Source organism: Callithrix jacchus, chromosome 12 (genome assembly GCF_049354715.1).
Source record: "Callithrix jacchus isolate 240 chromosome 12, calJac240_pri, whole genome shotgun sequence".
Lineage (NCBI taxonomy): Eukaryota > Metazoa > Chordata > Mammalia > Primates > Cebidae > Callithrix > Callithrix jacchus.
Window position 1 is genome coordinate 95,746,914 of NC_133513.1, and position 18,841 is coordinate 95,765,754.

Sequence of the window (18,841 nt, forward strand, 5' to 3'; positions counted from 1 at the left end):
TTGTTATTGTCTGCTTTTCTAATTATAGCCTTGCTAGTAGGTGTGAAGTAGTTTCTCATTGTGGTTTTGATTTGCATTTCCCTAATGATTAGTGCTGTCAAATATTTTTTCCTATTCTTATTGGCCATTTGTATATCTTCCTTGGAGAAATGTCTATTCAATCCTTTGTCCCTTTACCCTTTTCTGACTAAGAGGCCAGAAGTCTTCCTAGTGAGTGATGCCCAGGGTGAGATTTTCCTTCAAATTGGGTTCTGTCAGGGATCTGGCATTTCCAGACCTGGCTATGTTCCCACCTAGTCTTGTGACCCTGGGCCACTTAAGCTCTCTGAGCCTTCTTTATTTCTATCAGCATGGCCCAGCGACTGCTCTGAGGCCAGCCATTATGTGATAAGAGGCCCATGTGGTCGGAGAAGTTTCCCGTCTCATTTGGGGAGTCTTACAGCGTATGTTTACAGTTCAGCTTCTGAACAGTCACACAGTTAGGAAATCTATATGAATTCAGTATATAAATTGCAAATGTTTCCTCCCATTCTGTTTTGCCCTCACTTTCTTTCTTTTTTTTTTTGAGATGGAGTCTCACTCTGTTATTGAGACTGGAGTACAGTGACATGATCTCAGCTCACTGCAACCTCCGCCTCCCGAGTTCAAGTGATTCTCTTTCCTCAGCTTCCTCAGTAGCTGGGAATACAGGCATGTACCAACACACCTGGGTTTTTTTTTTTTTTGTATTTTTGTAGAGACAAGGTTTTACCATGTTGGCCAGGCTGGTCTTGAACTCCTGATTGCAAATGATCTGCCTTCCTTGGCCTCCCAAAGTGCTGGGATTACAGGCATGAGCCACTGCACCTGGCCTTTTTTTAAATTAATATTATTATTTTTGAGACAGAGTCTCACTCTGTTGCCCAGGCTAGAGTGCAGTGGTGTGATCTTGGCTCACTGCAGCCTCCACCTCCCGGGTTCCAGTGATTCTCCTGCGTTAGCCTCCCGAGTAGCTGGGATTACAGGCACCCACCACCATGCCTGGCTAAGTTTTGTATTTTTAGTAGAGATGGAGTTTTCCTATGTTGGCCTGGCTGGTCTTGAACTCCTGACCTCAGGTGATCTGCCCACCTCAGCCTCCTAAAGTGCTGGAATTACAGGTTTGAGCCACTACACCCAGCCTTAAATTTTTAATGTTTAAATTTTTCTTATTTTGAGATGGAGTTTCATTCTTGTTGCCTGGGCTGGAGTGCAGTGGTGCAACCTTGGCTCACTGCAACCTCAGCCACCTGGGTTCAAGAGATTTTCCTGCCTCAGCCTCCTGAGTAGCTGGGATTACAGGTATCCACCACGATGCCTGGCTAATATTTTGTATTTTTTTGTAGAGATGCGGTTTTACTGTGTTGGCCAGGCTGGTCTCGAACTCCTGACCTCAGGTGATCCACCTGCCTCAGCCACCCAAAGTGCTGGGATTACAGGCATGAGCCACCGCACCTGGCTCTTAATGTTTAATTTTTTAGAGATGGTATCTTACTGTTGCTCAGGCTGGAGTGCAGTGGCGCGATCATGGCTCACTGCAGCCTTGAACTCCTAAGCTCAGGCAGTCCTCCTATCTTAACCTCTCCAGTAACTAGGACTACAGGTGTGTGGCACCAGATCTAGCTAATTTTTAAAACAATTTTTTTATGTTGCTTAGGTTGGTCTAGAACTCCTGGCCTCAAGCATTCCTCCTGCCTCAGCTTCCCAAAGTGCTAGGATTACAGACATGAGCCACTATAGCTAGCTATCTTTTAGAGATTGCACCACTCCAGGCTGGGTGACCCTGTCTCAAAAAATGAAGAAGTAAAAAATAAATAAATAAATAATCTCTAAAAGATAACAAATCTGTTTCTCAACATTACCGTCATCCCATAGCTTACCCAGAAAAGTTGACAATAATTCCTTAATGTTGTAGGATAGGATCTTACACTTGAGAATTTAAATAAGATCTAAGAATAAAAATATTTTTATGAAATTCAGCTAATTATGACAGTTCTTTAGTTTTCTTAGTAATCAGCCCTTAGTAAGTTCCTTTACTTAAAAAAAAATGTTACTCCCAACAGTACCCTCAATCCTATGAGAATCAAAAGTGCTCTTTCAATCCCAGCTTTCTAAGTTTTACTTAACAGGTCTAGTGGTGGCGTTTTAATTATAACAACCTTTTTTTCCCCCTGCAAAACTTGGTCTGTCATTTTCTCTGACACACATATCCATTTCCAACCTTTGCCTATGTATAAAGTGAAAGATTAACTTACGACTTTTGCCCTGAATTTCTAGTGAAGAAAGAATTTTGGGGAAAATCCTACTCTTATCTGACATTGCATAAATGTTCAGAGGAACATGGGAAAATGAAGAGACCCTGCCAGCGTATCTTCTCCTCCTGCAGCTCTTTGGGGGTGCAAGCTGTGGGTCCCTATCCTGTGTTTGGCTGACTATACCTACCCTTACGACACAGTGCTGGGGCTTTCAGGGCAGATGAGTGAGTAACGCTGCTGAGGGAGAAATGGAACATAGAGTTTAGACACTGAGGCTGGGTACAGTGGCTCACGCTTGTAATCCCAGCACTTTGGGAAGCCAAGGTGGGAGGATCCCTGGAGCCTAAGAGTTAGACCAGCCTGGGCAAGATTGCGAAACCCTCTGTCTACAAAAACACAAAAATTAGCTGGGTGGTGTGGCTTATACCTATAGTCACAGCTACTTGGGAAGCTGAGGTGGGAAGATTGCTTGAGAGCAGGAGGCAGAGGCTGTTGTGAGCTGAGATCACACCATTGCACTCCAGCCTGGGTGACAGAGTTAAACTTTGTCTCCAAAAAAAAAAAAAAAAAGGAATTTGGAGACTGAAAGGCACTGGAGAGATAGATGCTGCAAACAGATGTTCAGTTAGAAAGAGTCTGGGCTGCTCAAAATGTAGATTTGGAGTTGACTGTGTGACTGTTCCGAGGCTTAACCGTAAGCTGATACATTGTGACTCTACAAAGGAGATGATAGACTTTGGTCATATGGGCCTCTTATCACAGAAATGGCTGGCCTCGGAGGGTCTCTGTGCAGTGCTGACAGAAGGAAGGAAGACTCGGAGAGGTTTGGTCATCAGCCTGGAATCATGAGACTAAGTGCTAGCATGGCCAGGTCTGGAATGCCAGAGACCGGAAACAATTTAGTTTAAAGGAAAATCTCCCCCTGGGCATCCTTCACTGGAATCCCATGGGAAGACCTGTGTCCCTTCAGTCAGAAACGCTTGTTCTAATCCAAGGTCACTTTACATTTTCAGACCTGCAGTATATTCATCCAGGAAGTAGGGATAGTAATATCCTGTTACCCGCTGAGGTAAGGAGCAGCTAAAATGGATGTGCAAGTTGTTTATAAACCTTGAGTTTTGATTTTGTTGAATTGTTTCTCTGTATTTTTTTTGTGTATGTGTCTTGCTCTGTTGCCCAGGCTGGAGTGCAGTGGCACAATCTCAGCTCACTGCAACCTCTACCTCCTGGGTTCAATTAATTCTTGTGCCTCAGCCTCCCAAATAGCTGGGACTATAGGTATGCGCCACCATGCCCTGATAATTTGTGTATTTTTAGTAGAGATAGGTTTTTACCATATTGGCCAGACCAGTCTTAAACTCCTGACCTCAGGTGATCCACCTGCCTCAGCCTCCCAAAGTGTTGGGATTACAGGCGTGAGCCACTGCACCTGGCCTCTTTATTTTCTTGAAGTTTGCTGAGCTGCCTTAAAACCTCAAGTTCTCTGCAAGAAATAGGATGATGACTTATCGTGCCTCTCACTTGTGAGCTCTACCTTTCCTGCAATTTTGAGCACAGTGCAAGGCCTTGGAAAAACTTTGTTTCTTGAGTCTCTCAAGGAAGAACAACATTAGTGTTCTGGGAGGGCCAGTGGCTGGATGCTTGCTCAGAAGTACTTTCAGCTTTTCTCCCTAAGCTTTAGGCACGTCTGACCATTTCTTCGGCTTTGCTCTCATGCCTTCCTCATGATTTAGACTCTGGATGAAGGTGTTTTTGAAGTAGGTTTACTTACTGCTATCATCCTAAGTTACCTCACTCTCTGTGGCCTGGAAGTGCAGGGTTTCAGGCCTGGTCATGGGTGGGCGTTATGTGACAAAGGGTTCAGTGTCCCCTGCATCTGGTATGATGCCTTCTCTGGTTTCGCCACCTTTAGTCATCATTTTACTTGGGGTGTGGACATATTTGTTCTAGGAGTTTCTCCACCCTCTACAACTTATTGGAGGGATAAAATGTCCTAATGTTTAGTGTTTTTAACTGTGAAATCTTAGACCTGGCATACAATTGGTTACCAAATAGCCTAATGAGAGAGGACACAATATTTGATTTATGTAAGAGAAATGCGGGAAGGCACAATGCCATGAGCTGTGCTTCCAGCTAGACCTTAGTAAGTTTCACAATCCTTTATGCCAAAAAGACAACTTCCAGGAGTTGCTAATGAAGGTATCTTGTGACATGGAGACAAAACCAGGAGCAGCTTTCTTTATTCCCTCAAATCCAAAAACGATTGCTAGGGAGTTAGACCATGGCCCAGCTCTGCTTTGAGAAAGGGAATTTTGCTTCGGAGATGATTGAAGTGCTTTAAATTCCTCAGCTGAGAAATGAGAGATGTACAAATAATGAGACACATGGAGGGTTTGCTGCATCAGACTTCATGAGCTTGGGGAAATCCAGGTGCTTTCCTGACCTCTTAGCTGTTTGTCAGTTTCTGTGACCAGGCAGGTGTTGCCAGCACTAATCTTTAGGGATTCAGCTATATTTTAGCTTCATTTTTATGATCCTTTTCTTTTTTTTGAGACAGGTTCTTGCCCTGTCACTCAGGCTGGAGTGTAGTCGTGGGATCACAGCTCACTGCAGCCTCAACCTCCCTGGGCACTCAATTGAACCTCAGCCTCCCCAGCAGCTGGGACTACAGTCATGTGCTACCACACCCGGCTAATTTTTGTGTTTTTTTGTGGAGACGGGGTTTTGCCATGTTGCCAGACTGGTCTCAAACTCCTGGGCTCAAGTGATCCACCCTCCTTGGCCTCCCAAAGTGCTGGGATTATGGGCATGAGCCACCGCACCCAGGATCCTCTCTTTAGTGATGTCTTCATCTTTTTCTTTTGGAGACAAAAGTCTCGCTCTGTCACCCAGGCTGGAGTGCAATGGCGCGATCTCGGCTCACTGCAACCTCTGCCTCCCAGGTTCAAGTGATTCTCCTGCCTCAGCCTCCTGAGTAGCTGGAATTACAGGAGCATGCCACCACGCCCAGCTAATTTTTGTATTTTTAGTAGAGATGGGATTTCTCCATCTTGGCCAGGCTGGTCTCGAACTCCTGACCTCAGGTGATCTGCCTGCCTTGGCCTCCCAAAGTGCTGGGATTACAGGCGTGAGCCACTGTGCCCGGTGTCTTCACCTCTTCATCCATGTAACAATCTTTTCTTGAGGACCTGCTTTGTGCAAGGCATTGTGCTTGCTACTGTGAGGAATATGGAAGTGAACATTCCATGTCTTACTGCTAAGTTGCTTACTTTAGAAGAGAAGGTAGGTCTGAGAAGAAATAACTAAAACATGAAGTGTGAAATGGCTTTGTTGAGTTTATGAGTCACATGTAAGAAGTGAGTGGATTTTTCTATAAAAGCACAAGCAAGATGATTACTTTCTGGACAGTGAGAATGCCTAAAGCACCCAGAATTGCTTCTGAAGACTCAGAGTTGAGATGCCTGTCATAAAATGACCTTGCTGTTAAGGCTTTTTCTTAGGTCAGCCACCATTGCACCCACAGTCCCCACTTAAAGTAGACTATGTCTCTCTTTATCTCACCCAAAGTTTAAATAACAGTGAAAGTTGTGTAATGAGAAGGAAGTCCGAAAAAAAAAAAAATAACAGTGAAAGATGAAGTCAGATTGGTGGAGACCTGGAAGCCTAATTTTCCTAACGGAATTCTCTTTCCAAATTACATCTGGCCAAGGTGGGAGGATCACTTGAACCTACCTAGGAGTTCAAGACCAGCCTTGGCAACATAGGAAGACACTGCATCTATAAAAATTTTAAAAAATTAGCCGGGCATTGTGGTACATGCCTAATAGTCTCAACTACTTGGGAGGCTGAGGTGGGAGGATCTCTTGAGCCTATGAGGTTGGAGGCTACAGTGAGCCATGATTATACCACTGCACTCCAGCTTGGGTGACAGTGAGATCCCGTCTCAAAAACAAAAAGCAAAAAGCAAATTACATCTGAGTGTGTTTCATGTAGTTGGTGTGATCTACGTCCCTCCTTTGTTCTTATTCCGATCTTTCATTTGGAGAGGAATTGGTGGGGAGGTGTGAAATGTATCTGGAGACCGCTATGAGCTGCACCTGCTGATTTTCATGTAAATCTTGGCTACTTGCCAGCGTGGTTGGGGTTAAACTGTTTCCAGGATAGGAAAAACACGCACCTAGCATTGTGATATGAAAACAAACAAGGCTGCTTTGTACTTGATGAAGCTGAAGTTGCAGATCCAGTCAGAGCCCATTAACTATTAGTGACGGCCCGCTGACAGTGGTGAGTTTCAGAGACCCCTGCACATTCTAGAGATAGTAGCAAATGGTTGTGCAGCCTAGGAAAGTAGTAAATATTTATTCAATGACTGTCAGCAACAAAGTGATTTTCTTGTTTAGTGGGCAGCGAGGCAAGGGGCAGAAACCTTATGAAGCTATTGTAAACCAGTTTCAGCTTCAGCTACTTTTATTTCTCTCCATTTAAAGTTGGGTACAGTGGCATGTGCCTGTAGTCCCAGTTACTCAGGAGCCTGAGTTGGGAGGCCCACTTGAGCCCAGGATTTGCAGGCTACTGTGTATTATGATGGCCCTGTAAATAGCCACTGTACCGCAGCCTGGGCAACATAATGAGACCCTGTCTCTTAAAAAAAGTAAATAGAAGACTGAGGCTGCACCAGTGACATGGGTGGGGTCAGCAACCTAGAACTCTTTCTGGCCTGCTTTGGAGAGCAGGATTCTGTGAGTTTGAGGTCAGTGACTGGGAATGCCCTGGAGTTGTCATCTATATCTTCCTTCCATCACCCCCAACCTGTGCAATAAAACAAAATCAACTCCAAGATTTACCATATTTTAGTAGTAAATATCAAACAAGCAAAATGAGGGCCTAAAATACCCCATTAAAATAGAAATTGCTGTAGTTGATACTCATGCTGCTACTGTAATCAGAAAGAAAAAAACGTGCTGGTGAAATGTACTCATTAGATGTGAGCATGTATAGGGCCTTGACATTCTACCTCCAGCTAACTTTGCGTCATCTTTTTCTGCCTTTCTCGTATGCTCTGTGCGTCCTTGTTTCATGCTTTTATCCATGCTCGGCTCTGCCTAGTGTGCTCATTTTATCCACCCAAACTCTACATATAATTTTAGTATCCATCTCTTTGGGGTTTTTTTAGTTAGTTTTTGTTGTTTTTTTTTTGAGACAGAGTCTTGCTCTGTTGCCCAGGCTGGAGTGCAATGGCACAATCTCAGCTCACTGCAACCTCTGCCTCCTGAGTTCAAGTAATTCTCCTGCCTCAGCCTCCCAAGTAGCTGAGATTACAGGCCTGTGCCACCATGCCCGGCTAATTTTTTTTTTTTTTTTGAGACGGAGTTTCGCTCTCATTACCCAGGCTGGAGTGCAATGGCGCGATCTCGGCTCACCGCAACCTCCGCCTCCTGGGTTGAGGCAATTCTCTTATGAGTAGCTAGGATTACAGGCATGCACCACCATGCCCAGCTAATTTTTTTGTATTTTTAGTAGAGACAGCGTTTTGCCATGTTGGCTGGGCTTGTCTCTTAACTCCTGACCTCAGGTGATCTACCTGCCTCGGCCTCCCAAAGTACTTGAGCCACCATGCCTGGCCTTAGTTTTTGTTTTTTTCTTTTTTTTGAGACAGAGTCTTGCTCTTGTCGCCCAGATTGGAGTGCAGTGATGAGATCTCAGCTCACTGCAACCTCCGCCTCCCAGGTTCAAGTGATTCTCCTGCCTCAGCCTCCTAAGTAGCTGGGATTACAGGCGCCCACCACCACGCCCAGCTAATTGTTTGTATTTAAGTAGAGACGGGGGTTTATCCATGTTTGTCAGGCTGGTCTCGGACTCCTGACCTCAGGTGATCCACCCACCTCGGCCTCCCAAAGTGCTGGGATTACAGGCGTGAGCCACTGCTCCTGACCCTTAGTTTGTGTTTTAAGAGACAAGCTTTCACTCTGATACCCAGGCTGGAGTGCAGTGGTACAGTCACAGCTCACTACAACCTCAACCTCTTGGGCTCAGGTGATCCTCCTGCCTCAGCCTCCTGAATAGCTGAACCTACAAGGCATCCACCACTGTGCCTGGCTAATTTCTTAACTCTTTGTAGAAACAGGGTCTCACTATGTTGCTCAGGCTGGTCTTGCACTCCTAGTGCCACATGATTGTGCCACATCAGCCTCCTTAACCGTTGGGATTATAGGCATGAACCATTTTGTCTAGCCTAGTATCCATCTCTTGTTAACATTTTCTTTGAAAAAAAACAAAACAAAAAACTTTGGCCTTTCTGTCTTTCAACAGCATCCCTCCCACCCTCTCTCCTTCCCTCCCTCCCTCCCTCTCTCTCTTTCTCTCTTTTTTTCTTTCCCTTTCTGGAAGCTCAGAGGCTCATCCAGCATCTCTTCTTTGAGCTCTTATGTCGCTGTGTTTGTCCCCTGCCCTACCGTGTTTTTCCTAGAGTGAGTATGTTTGTTTCTGTGTCTTTTCTCCCAAACTGGGTAACTAAATAAATAAATCCTCCAGGGCAAGACTGATTTATCCAATAGTACATCTTTGTTATCCCCACAGCACATCCTGGGTAGACTGGATACAACTATAAATATCAGGTCACAAGTAAGGGGGAAGTCTCAATTCTAATTAATATCAAAATCCTATCTCCGTCTGTGTCCAAGCCGTTTTGGAGTCACAAAGATCTGGTTGAGATTCTGGTTGAGATCTGGTTGAGATTCTGCCTATTAGATGTGTGTCCTTGAATGAGTTACCTAATGACATGGTGTAAAATATGAGATGTCATCATCTGTTGGAATCTTCCCTCTCTGAAATACACGATTTGATGTTTAGCACTCCACTCCCATCCACCAAGGATTACATACTGCACTTTTTTTTTTTTTTTTTTGAAATGGAGTTTCTCTGTTGTTACCCAGACTGGAGTGCAATGGCATGATCTCAGCTCACCACAACCTCTGCCTCCTGGGTTCAAGCAATTCTCCTGCCTCAGCCTCCTGAGTAGCTGGGACTACAGGCACGCGCCACCATGCCCAGCTAATTTTTGTATTTTTAGTAGAGACAGTGTTTCACCTTGTTGACCACGATGGTCTCGATCTCTTGACCTCGTGATCCACCCGCCTCAGCCTCCCAAAGTGCTAGGATTATAGGCGTGAGCCACTGCACCCGGCCTACATACTACACTTAAGAATCTTTTATCCAGCTCTCTTTCCTGAAAGACTCAATAGTAGGAAAGCACCCATGGGTTATTGTGGATACCTTGTGGAAGAAATAAGCTCTGTGACTTGTAGAACGCCTTGTCCTGCCCAGAATCAGAGGTGTGTGTTTTCTTGCCCCTGCATGTCTGTCTTTGTCCAGCCCTAGAACATAGATAAAGCTAGTGTTCTTGGTTTCTAGCAGTTAAGCAATCTTTAGTGTTTCTGCTTGGCAGAGTTCTGCAAATTTTCATTCTGGGTTTAGAGTTGACCCCCTGGCATTCACCATAATAGTTACTTCAGGATCTTTTGTTAATGCCCAGCCTCACACCCATGACATGAAGACGTCTCAGTTTAACTTTTATTGTGACATTCTTGTTGGTTTGAGGTTTGAGTTAGTATTCTTCTCTCCTCTCTTGAGTCAGAACCCTAAGGCATTTAAATGGGCGTGTGTCCAAACTGGGGAAAGATAAGAAAGGTCTCTTATCTTAGACATGTCTGCCCAGCAGCCTCTGCTCAAAGCTCCTGGAAATAAAATGGCCTTAACCCTGGAGATGACTACCCTAGAAGCCTGGCAGTTACTGTCCTGTTCTGACAAACCCTCTTTCTTCAGATCCCTTGATTGTGTAATAAGATCCCCCTAGACCTTCAGCCCTAGTCACCACTGCCTCAGTTGACCAGATGCCATGGGTGTGGGAGCAGCTCACCAGGTTCCTAAGAGCCATGGCATAGGAAGGTCTCCAGCCTGTTCCTTGTGTGTGGATCTGTTGTGCATTGGGAACAGATGGGAACGTTAGGGCTTTCCCAGTCATTGACATCATAGAACCTTGCTCTCCTAAGTGGGTTAGAGGAGAGCCCTAGGAGCCTAGGACCCTGACTTTACACTCCTGAACAGCACCGTCAGATCCAATGTGCATGGTAGTCTCTCTCTCTCTTTTTTTTTTTTTTTGAGATGGAGTCTTGCTCTGTCGCCCAGGCTGGAGTGCGGTGGTGCAATCTCAGCTCACTGCAACCTCCGCCTCCTGCGTTCAAGCAATTCTCCTGCCTCAGCCTTCTGAGAGTAGCTGGGACTACAAGTATGTACCACCATTCCCAGCTAATTTTTGTATTTTTAATAGAGACTGGGTTTCACCATGTTGGCCAGTATAGTCTTGATCTCTTAACCTTATGATCCGCCTACCTCAGCCTCCCAAAGTGCTGGGATTACAGGCATGAGCCACCATGGGCAGCCGCATGGCAATCTCTTAAACAGGGTTCCAGAGCACTGACCAGGGACCTCCCTGTCTGTTTAACATTCCCCTGACCCTCAGTTCTGGTTTTTGCTGTTTATTTTTTCCTTGTTTGTAACTTCTGATACTCTAATATCTGATGCTGTGTGATCATAAAGGAAAGAGCCTGTGGAGCCAGAGTCTCCACTCAAATCCTTGTGCTATCTCACAGCTGGCTGTGTCACCTTGGCAAGTTACATAAGCCCCACATGCTTCCATTTTTGCAACTGAGTAATAGTGATGGTAGTGGCCACATCGTAGGGTTGTTGTGGCTTTGAGATGTTTGTTAGATAGAGTTCCTAGCATGGAGTTTGGCTCATGGTTAGGGCTGAACAAATCATTATCTCTCCCCTACCCCATCCCAGAATTGAAAGATTATAAATTTATAAACTGCCTACAAAAATGTTGCCAAAAGATACTTAAACAAATTTACTACAGTAAAAGAATGAATTCAGCTAGCTGTGAGCATATATGTTGTTGCAGTGTGTCTTAAATTAATCCAGTAGGGCAAGATCCAGTGGTTCGTGTCTGTGATGACAGCATTTGAGGATGCTGAGGTAGTTGGATTGCTTGAGGCCAGGAATTCGAGATCAACTTGGGCAACATAGCGAGACTCCCTATTTAAAATAAAATTTTAGGGAGGCGCGGTGGCTCAGTTCTGTTTCCCTGGTTCATAAAGAAGCAACATAGGAAGTCCTCATCTATGTAACAAAAACAATTTTTTTTAATAAAAAATTTAAAAGTTAATCTGAGGCCAGGAACAGTGGCTCACGCCTGTAATCCCAGCACTTTGGGAGGTGGAGGCAGGTGGACCACTTGAAGTCAGAAGTTTGAGACCAACCTGGCCCACATGGTGAAACCCTGTCTCTACTAAAAATACAAAAATTAGCCCGGTGTGGTGGCGCACGCCTGTAGTTCCAGCTGCTTGGGAGGCTGAGGCAGGGGGATCGCTTGAACCTGGGAGGCAGAGGTTGCAGTGAGCCAAGATTGCACCACCATACTCCAGCTTGGGTGACAAAGCAAGACTCTGTCTCAAAAAAAAAAGTTAATCTGAATCCAAAGGGTAATATTTTCAGCAGTATTGTCTCTGGGGGTTCTCTGAACTGCAGAGGAGGAGACTGCCTTAATGGAAGGATATCTCAGATGCTGCTTGAGGTCATAAATAGTTGTTAACTTGCAATTTTTTTGGGGAGGGGACGGAGTCTTGCTCTGTCACCTGGGCTGGAGTTCAGTGGCATGATCTCAGCTCACTGCAGCCTCCACCTCCAAGGTTCGAATGATTCTTCTGCCTCAGCCTCCCAAGTATCTGGGACTATAGGCATGTGTCACCATGCCCAGCTAATTTTTCTATTTTTAGTAGAGATGGGGTTTCGCTGTGTTGGCCAGGATGGTCTTGATCTCCTGACCACCCGCCTCGGCCTCCCAAAGTGCTGGGATTACAGGCGTAAGCCAACACCCGGCCCTTTTTTTTGTTTTTTGAGACAGAGTCTTGCTGTGTTGCTCGGGCTAGAGTGCAGTGGTGCAATCTTGGCTTACTGTAACCTCTCCCTCCTGGGCTCAAGTGCTCCTCCCACCTCCGCCTCCTGAGGGCTGAGACAACAGGCACGTGCCACGACACCCAAATTTTTGTATTTTTTGTAGAAATAGGTTTTGCCATGTTGGTCAAGCTGGTTTTGAACTCCTGGGCTCAAGCAGTCTGCCTGTCTCAGCCTCCTAAAATATTAGGATTACAGGCATGAGCCACTGTGCCTGGCCAACCTGCAACATTTTGACAACATAATCCTGCTTAATTCTAATTTAATGTGACTTCTTTTTTTAAAAAAAAATTAGTGAATTTAGCATTGAATTTAATTCTGCACTGGTATGCGAATGACTAAAGTCATTTGAAGAATGATTTACCCTCCCTTTGGCTCATGATGTTTGAGCTTGGATCACGTACATAGAAGAACCCATTTTCTTTGAGGCTAGCAGAAATTGTTAATGATCATCTTGCTTTTCAAGTGGCAAAGCTGACTACTTTGTCCCTAGGTTGTAGTAATATTTGTATAACATGGCAGAAAGTGAACTCACTTTCCTGGGAATGCCTGATTTTTCCAGCTCAACCTCTTTTTCTCCTAACCCCTCAGATCTCAGTGCTTAGTGAATGTTAGTGAGTGGCTGTAGGCAAGAAGTTGATTAGTAAGAAAGAAGCTGTTGTCAGCAGTCACTTTTTTGGAATAGATGATACTGTACTAGGTATAATGCCTTGGGTTAAATGCTGCCTTGCACACAGGAATTTATAATCTGTGAGAAGTTAAAAATAGACAAATGCTGATTAGAAACACTGTCTTGAGTAGCATCATAAAAGGATGATTCATTAGGAAATCAGGAAGTCTATAATGTAATTTGGATCATTTAGGTTGTATTTTTACAACTTTTTTTTTGGATTTCTAGTAATTTTGTTGCAATTCCACTTCTGAGATCATCACCGATGAATATTATTTAGAATTATGGGGCCAAGCTCAGTGGCTCATGCCTGTAATCTCAACACTTTGAAAGGCTGAGGCACGAGGATCACTTGAGGACAAGAGTTCAAGCCTGGGCAATATAGTGAGACCCTGTCTCTACAAAAAATAAAAATAGCTGAGCGTGGTGACATATGCCTATAGTCTCAGCTTCTTGGGAGGGTGAGGCAGGAGGATCACTTCAGCCTAGGGTGACAGCAAAACCTTCTCTGTTAAAAAAAAAAAAGAAAAAAAGGGGGGGAAAAAGAAATATGAAATACTTCATGGCCCATTAGAGCAAGGTTTCTTGTATGTTTTGGTCACAGTGGCATCCCCAGTGCCTAAAACAATGCCTGGCACACTGTAGGCATTCAGTGAGTGTGGAATGAGTGAATGAATGGGTACACATGCCATGGCACTCTTTCTGGAGAATTGCAGGTGCCAGTCTGGTCTTGTGAGATCAGTGCAGACTACACTGCCCGTGAGGGGATGAGGAGGCTCTTTCCTCTGGTTTGATTGCCGAAGTTAATGCTGCATGTATTTTGTGGTTCTCAGTAGTTGCCAGGGAACCGAGGAAGTGAAAGGATGGAGGGGTTAAAAACAGCCTCATTGCTCTTCCCTGGGCAGCTGTGCCTTGATCCAACCTTGTCTGTCTGGCATTTTGACCTGGTTGTTGGCAGCAAGGCCTGGGATAGACTGACTGTGTCTTGGTGTCTTGAGAATACGTATGTGCTGAAGATTGGCTTCCCAATCCCCAAACACCTGCAGAAGCAGGAGCCACTTTGTTTACACATCAGCCACCTTTTCCTCTAGTAATGAGGTTGTGATCTATTCTTTTTGTGAGTCTCGAGGAAATGGCTCAGCCAGCTTGGAACATTTATTTTCTTGTCAGGAAAGTCGATGTGACCTTGACCATCAGTGGGGACCTGCAGTAAACACGTTGTGTGTCTGGCTGGATTCTAATGATCAAACAGTACTTTTGGCACCTCGCTGTGCTGTACATGTCATGTGCTGCTAATTTATTGTCCTAGGTGGGGGTTATAGATACTAATTTGCAAGAATCATTTCTGACTTAAATGGGCCATGCCCAGCACAGTGCCACTACCATGGAAGCCTTGGATAAGTACCATGAAAGAAAATCGTTGCAGAAAATGAAAGGAAAGATGAAATATACTTGCTTTGAGTCCTGGACAGTATAATTAATTTGTAGCTGAGGAAGTTATTGAAAAGTAACTTTGTATAATCTAGCACTTTAGGAGGCTGAAGTGGGCAGATCACTTGAGCCCAGGAGTTCAAGACCAGCTTGGGCAACATGGCGAAACCCTGTCTCCACACAAAAAAACAAAAATTAGCTGCATGTGGTGGCACATGCCTATGGTTCGAGCTCCTTGGGAGACTGAGGTAGGAGGAACATTTGAGCCCAGAAGGCAGAGGTTGCAGTGAGCCAAGATCATCACGCCACTGTACTTCAGCCTGGGTGACAGAGTAAGACCATGTCTCAAAAAAAAAAAAGGGAAAGTAACTTTGGATTTATAAAGCTCCTCTGAAGATTGTTCTCGAGTCATTTCTGGAAATCCAAATCCAAATGGGACCTTTTGTCCTGTGTGAGTGTTGTCTTTGGTAGAGGATTCAGGCCCAGGGAGAGCTGCTGTGACCTGCTGTTTCAGGAAGGGTAGCCAGAAGGGATTTGGCTTACGCCACTGACTAGGAAAAGTCAGAGCAGGACACCATCCCCACGGCTCTTGCTTCTTGTGCAAAGCTTGCTGTTGGAGAACTCTTTTCTCCTTGAGCTGAACTTAGTGAAGAAAGCAGGACAAACCTAAGGCGGTGAACTTTTCTGAACCAAGAGTTGGTTTAAATATAGATGATCTGCCTCTCTGGCAACTTGGAGGCTGCGGGGGGACTTGTTGTACCTTTTATAAGGCAAGTGAGGAAAGATGTTGGCACCTGTACTTGCGCAGTTTGTTTATGAAATATAAACTCTCCTGTGGAAGTGAGGGGTCAAAAAGGTCAGTGTCCAAGGTAATGTGTGTCCTACCTTAGCTGGGGAAAAGGTTCCTCTCCAAGCCCTCCCTGCGAATTGCCTCATTCGCTAGAGAAAGTTGGGACAGCCAGGCTTAATGTCCTGTTATTTACTGAGCACCGACTCCGGCAGGGGTGGGGGGTGAAAAAGTTTCTGTGAAACTGACAGACACTAGACTTGATTTTCTTTCCCAGGGAGGAGAAACAATAGTCTAGGAGCTATAGAGTCCGTCCTTATTCAGAGCAGTGTAGCTCTTTTCAGCTTTAGAGACTTGATTTATGTACCCTGGAGCTGCTTAGAGCCAAGGGGCTGCAGCAGCCTCCCATCTGCAGCCCCCACTGTCTTCCCACAGTGGGCTCTGGCTCTAGGTGGGTCCAGGGCTGGGCATCGCGGGTCTGTAGCACATCCTCCTCAGTATTCCAGCACAGCTGTCTGAAGTTTTTCTGCTGCGCCTGAACTGATGTCATTTCCCCCTTGGCAGACAGCTTCGGCTTAGCTGTGTCTGAGATATGTCACGAGAAGGTGGGGGTGGGCCGGAGTCAGGCGGGGGGAGTAGCAAGGAGAGCAGGAGGCAGGGTGCCTGCTTGGTCCCAGGGCTCTGTTTACTTTGTCTGCTTTGCTAAGGAAGGCCGGTGAACCAGGACTGCCGCGCACACAGGCCCACCAGGGGCAATGCTCATTCCAAGACCTTACTTTTAAGAGCCCTTTGTTCCAACGTTAGTGTGGACGATGCTCTTGCAGGATGCCTTTCCTTTTGGGTCTTAGACAGGTAACTGGTTCTGCACGGATTGGGATCGGAAGGGAAGAAGGGGTGGGACCTTGTTTATTGTACTACTGCTTTGGGTGGAGGGAATATTTTAGCAAATGCCTCTCGGTTATACCAGGCCAGCTCCCACACAGAACTTTGCAGTCTCTCTTCTCGTTTGCTAGTTGCTCCTTACTTTCAGAGCCACCGTGTTCTTAACCCTCTACATCCCTGAGGTTTCTCTAGGGCTGTCCAGTTCTGATTTGCCGTTAAGCACTGTAAAACTGCTTTGGAAACTTCACGGAGGAGCAGCAGGAGAGTGGGGCTGGGGCAGGGGAGAGGCCGAATGCCATGCTTCCTGCAAACCCCTTTTATTCCTTCTCCATTTTGATTTGGCTAGTCAGGGGAGGTTTCCTCATAGCCCTCTGGTTCTGAAGGAACTCTGAGTTGGGGGTGGGGTGAGAGCTCCGTACTTCTTTTAAAGGAAAGGCTTTCTTCCTTTCAAGCATGTGGCTGGGGCTGGTGCGGCTCAGGGACATCCCAGATACCTCAGGGGAAGGGGTGTGGAGTTGACCCCATTCTGGCCTTACTGACCGATTTTTCAAGGCAAACAGACCCCTGTGGCAGAGACTTGATTGCTTGGTGAGCCGTCCTTTGAAGTGGGGGCACTGCATTCATTCTGGCTGGTAAAGCAGTGAGGAAGGAGAGAACAGTAGCAAGCCAACTGCTGTCTGCTGAGAACACGGCTGTTGCCAACTATGTGTTCCAGGGCTTCTGGGAGTTGGACACCCCCACCCCCTCTGCGTCTGAGAGGCATGTCTGTATCGGAATGTGTAACTGTAACCAGCAGCTGCTGGCTGTAAGGGGTGGGGACAGAGCACACACCCTCTGCTGCCTGTTCCTGGGTAAGGAAAACCATAGATGAGTTCATGGCAGAAGCCCTAGAGGGGAGCTGCTAGGGACCACGGGTTGCCGTCACTCTGAGAAAAGTGCTAGGTGGGCAACTTTCCCTTGAGTTGCCTACAGTTCTGTTCAAAGGAAGCTCCTTTGAAAAGCCCCAAACATTGCATTACAGCTCTTGTTATCTTCAGAGTTTGTGTTGATGCAGCTGATGGGCAGAGTGGTTTCCACTTGGAGCACCCCTTCTGTCCCCAAAAGAAAGGCTGTCCTTTTTTTTTTTTTTGAGATGGAGTCATACTCTGTTTCCCAGACTGGAGTGCGGTGCCATTATCTCAGCTCACTGCAACTTGCGCCTACTGGGTTCAAGCGATTCTCCTGCCTCAGCCTCCCAAGTAGCTGGGATTACAGGCATGTGCCACTATGCCCGGCTAAGTTTTATGTTTTTAGTAGAGACGGAGTTTCACCATGTTGGCCTGACTGGTTTCGAACTCCTTACTTCAGGTGATCTGGCTGCCTTGACCTCCCAAAGTGCTAGGATTACAGGTGTGAGCCACTGCACCTGGTCAGAAAGGCTGTCCTTTTAACCTGTGGGCAGAGTGAGTCCTGGAGAGGATTTTGAGCAGTGTTGGAAATAGGAGGAAGCTGGATGAAGGGTCTCATGCTGTGTCAGCAGGCTGGGAGGGTGAAAACTGCCTAACAGAGAAGAAAGAGTGGGCTGGGAGCTGGAGAGACCTGCATTCACATCCCAGCCTCCCTGGGGTCTTGGGCAGGATCTCAGCCACTCTGAACCTCATCTCTGAGGTTGCACAGAGACTCCACCAAAGAATGTATGTGAAACGTTCACACCTTGGCTGGTAGAGAGTAGACGTAACTCTTAACTTTGATCTACTCATTCCTAAAGGATGCAACACTGTAGGGTTACAGGAAGCGAGAAGTGAAGGGACTGATGCCTTGACGGGAGCCGGGTATGCCAGGCAGGTGCCCACAGCCAGGAGAGTGAGCTCTTGATCTGTGGTCAGTGACTGCCATTGTGCAGTGACATAGAGCTGGAAGGCCACCTCTTACTCTACCAAGATTATATATATATATATATATTTTTTTAGATGGAGTTTTGCTCTTGTTACCCAGGCTGGAGTGCAATGGTGCAATCTCAGCTCACCACAACCTCTGCCTCCAGGTTCAAGCAATTCTCCTGCCTCAGCCTCCCGAGTAGCTGGGATTACAGTCACCCGCCACCATGCCCGGCTAATTTTTTGTATTTTTAGTAGAGGCAGGGTTTCTCCATGTTCATCAGGCTGGTCTCGGACTCCTGACCTCAGGTGATCTGCCCACTTTGGCCTCCCAAAATGCTGGGATTACAGACAAGATCCACTGCACCCAGCAAGATACTGTTAATCTTATGAACTGAGGTGGCAAGAGGTCGAGGGCCTGTGTCCAGTTACTTGGACATGTAGTGAGAGAATGAAGCAGTGGGTAGCATTAAATTAAACTTCAAGGGGAGTGAAGGGTTGAGATGGTGGTTGTGGGGAACATCTGAGAGGATCAACAGCAGGTGAACCTTTAGCTCTTGTGTCTGAACAGGTGCCTGGGGGAAGGCAGAATTTAGAAGCCTTCTGAAGGCCCTTCCTCCTCTAAGCTTCTATGACTCAAACTCTTGCCTGTACAATCTTGGGGTAGTTTTGGTCATATAATTCTGTATATTTCTAGTATTTTGGTTCAGACAGTGTAACTACATTCTTTATTGGAGCCATGTAGAAGCCAGCCTTCTGAGGATCCCTCGGTGTAATTCTGTTTAAGAAAAAATGACACAAAAAGCTCACATGCACGCACACACACATAAAATTGATCTTTATCATACATATGTATATACTTTGATTTATTTCTTTCCCCTTAATCCAGATGATAACCCTGTGTCTTATGGGGTAGTGTTATTCTGTTTGT

At 45.9% G+C, this 18,841-nt stretch overlaps 1 protein-coding gene across 3 annotated transcripts in view; it reads left to right on the forward strand.

Moving 5' to 3' along the window:
- Positions 1-18,841, forward strand: part of WBP1L (WW domain binding protein 1 like) — a 77,330-nt gene that overhangs the window by 15,656 nt on the left and 42,833 nt on the right. The window contains exon 1 of one of the 3 annotated variants that reach the window (XM_035268945.3): positions 3,122-3,342. The exons of 1 other annotated variant lie outside the window; for it this stretch is intronic. In XM_035268945.3, coding sequence (XP_035124836.1) covers positions 3,220-3,342 — 123 coding nt within the window. In that variant the 5' untranslated portion in view covers positions 3,122-3,219. Of the gene's footprint in view, positions 1-3,121; positions 3,343-15,849; positions 16,025-18,841 lie in introns of those variants that run through there. One more of the 3 variants, XM_009010209.5, reaches the window with a different exon arrangement.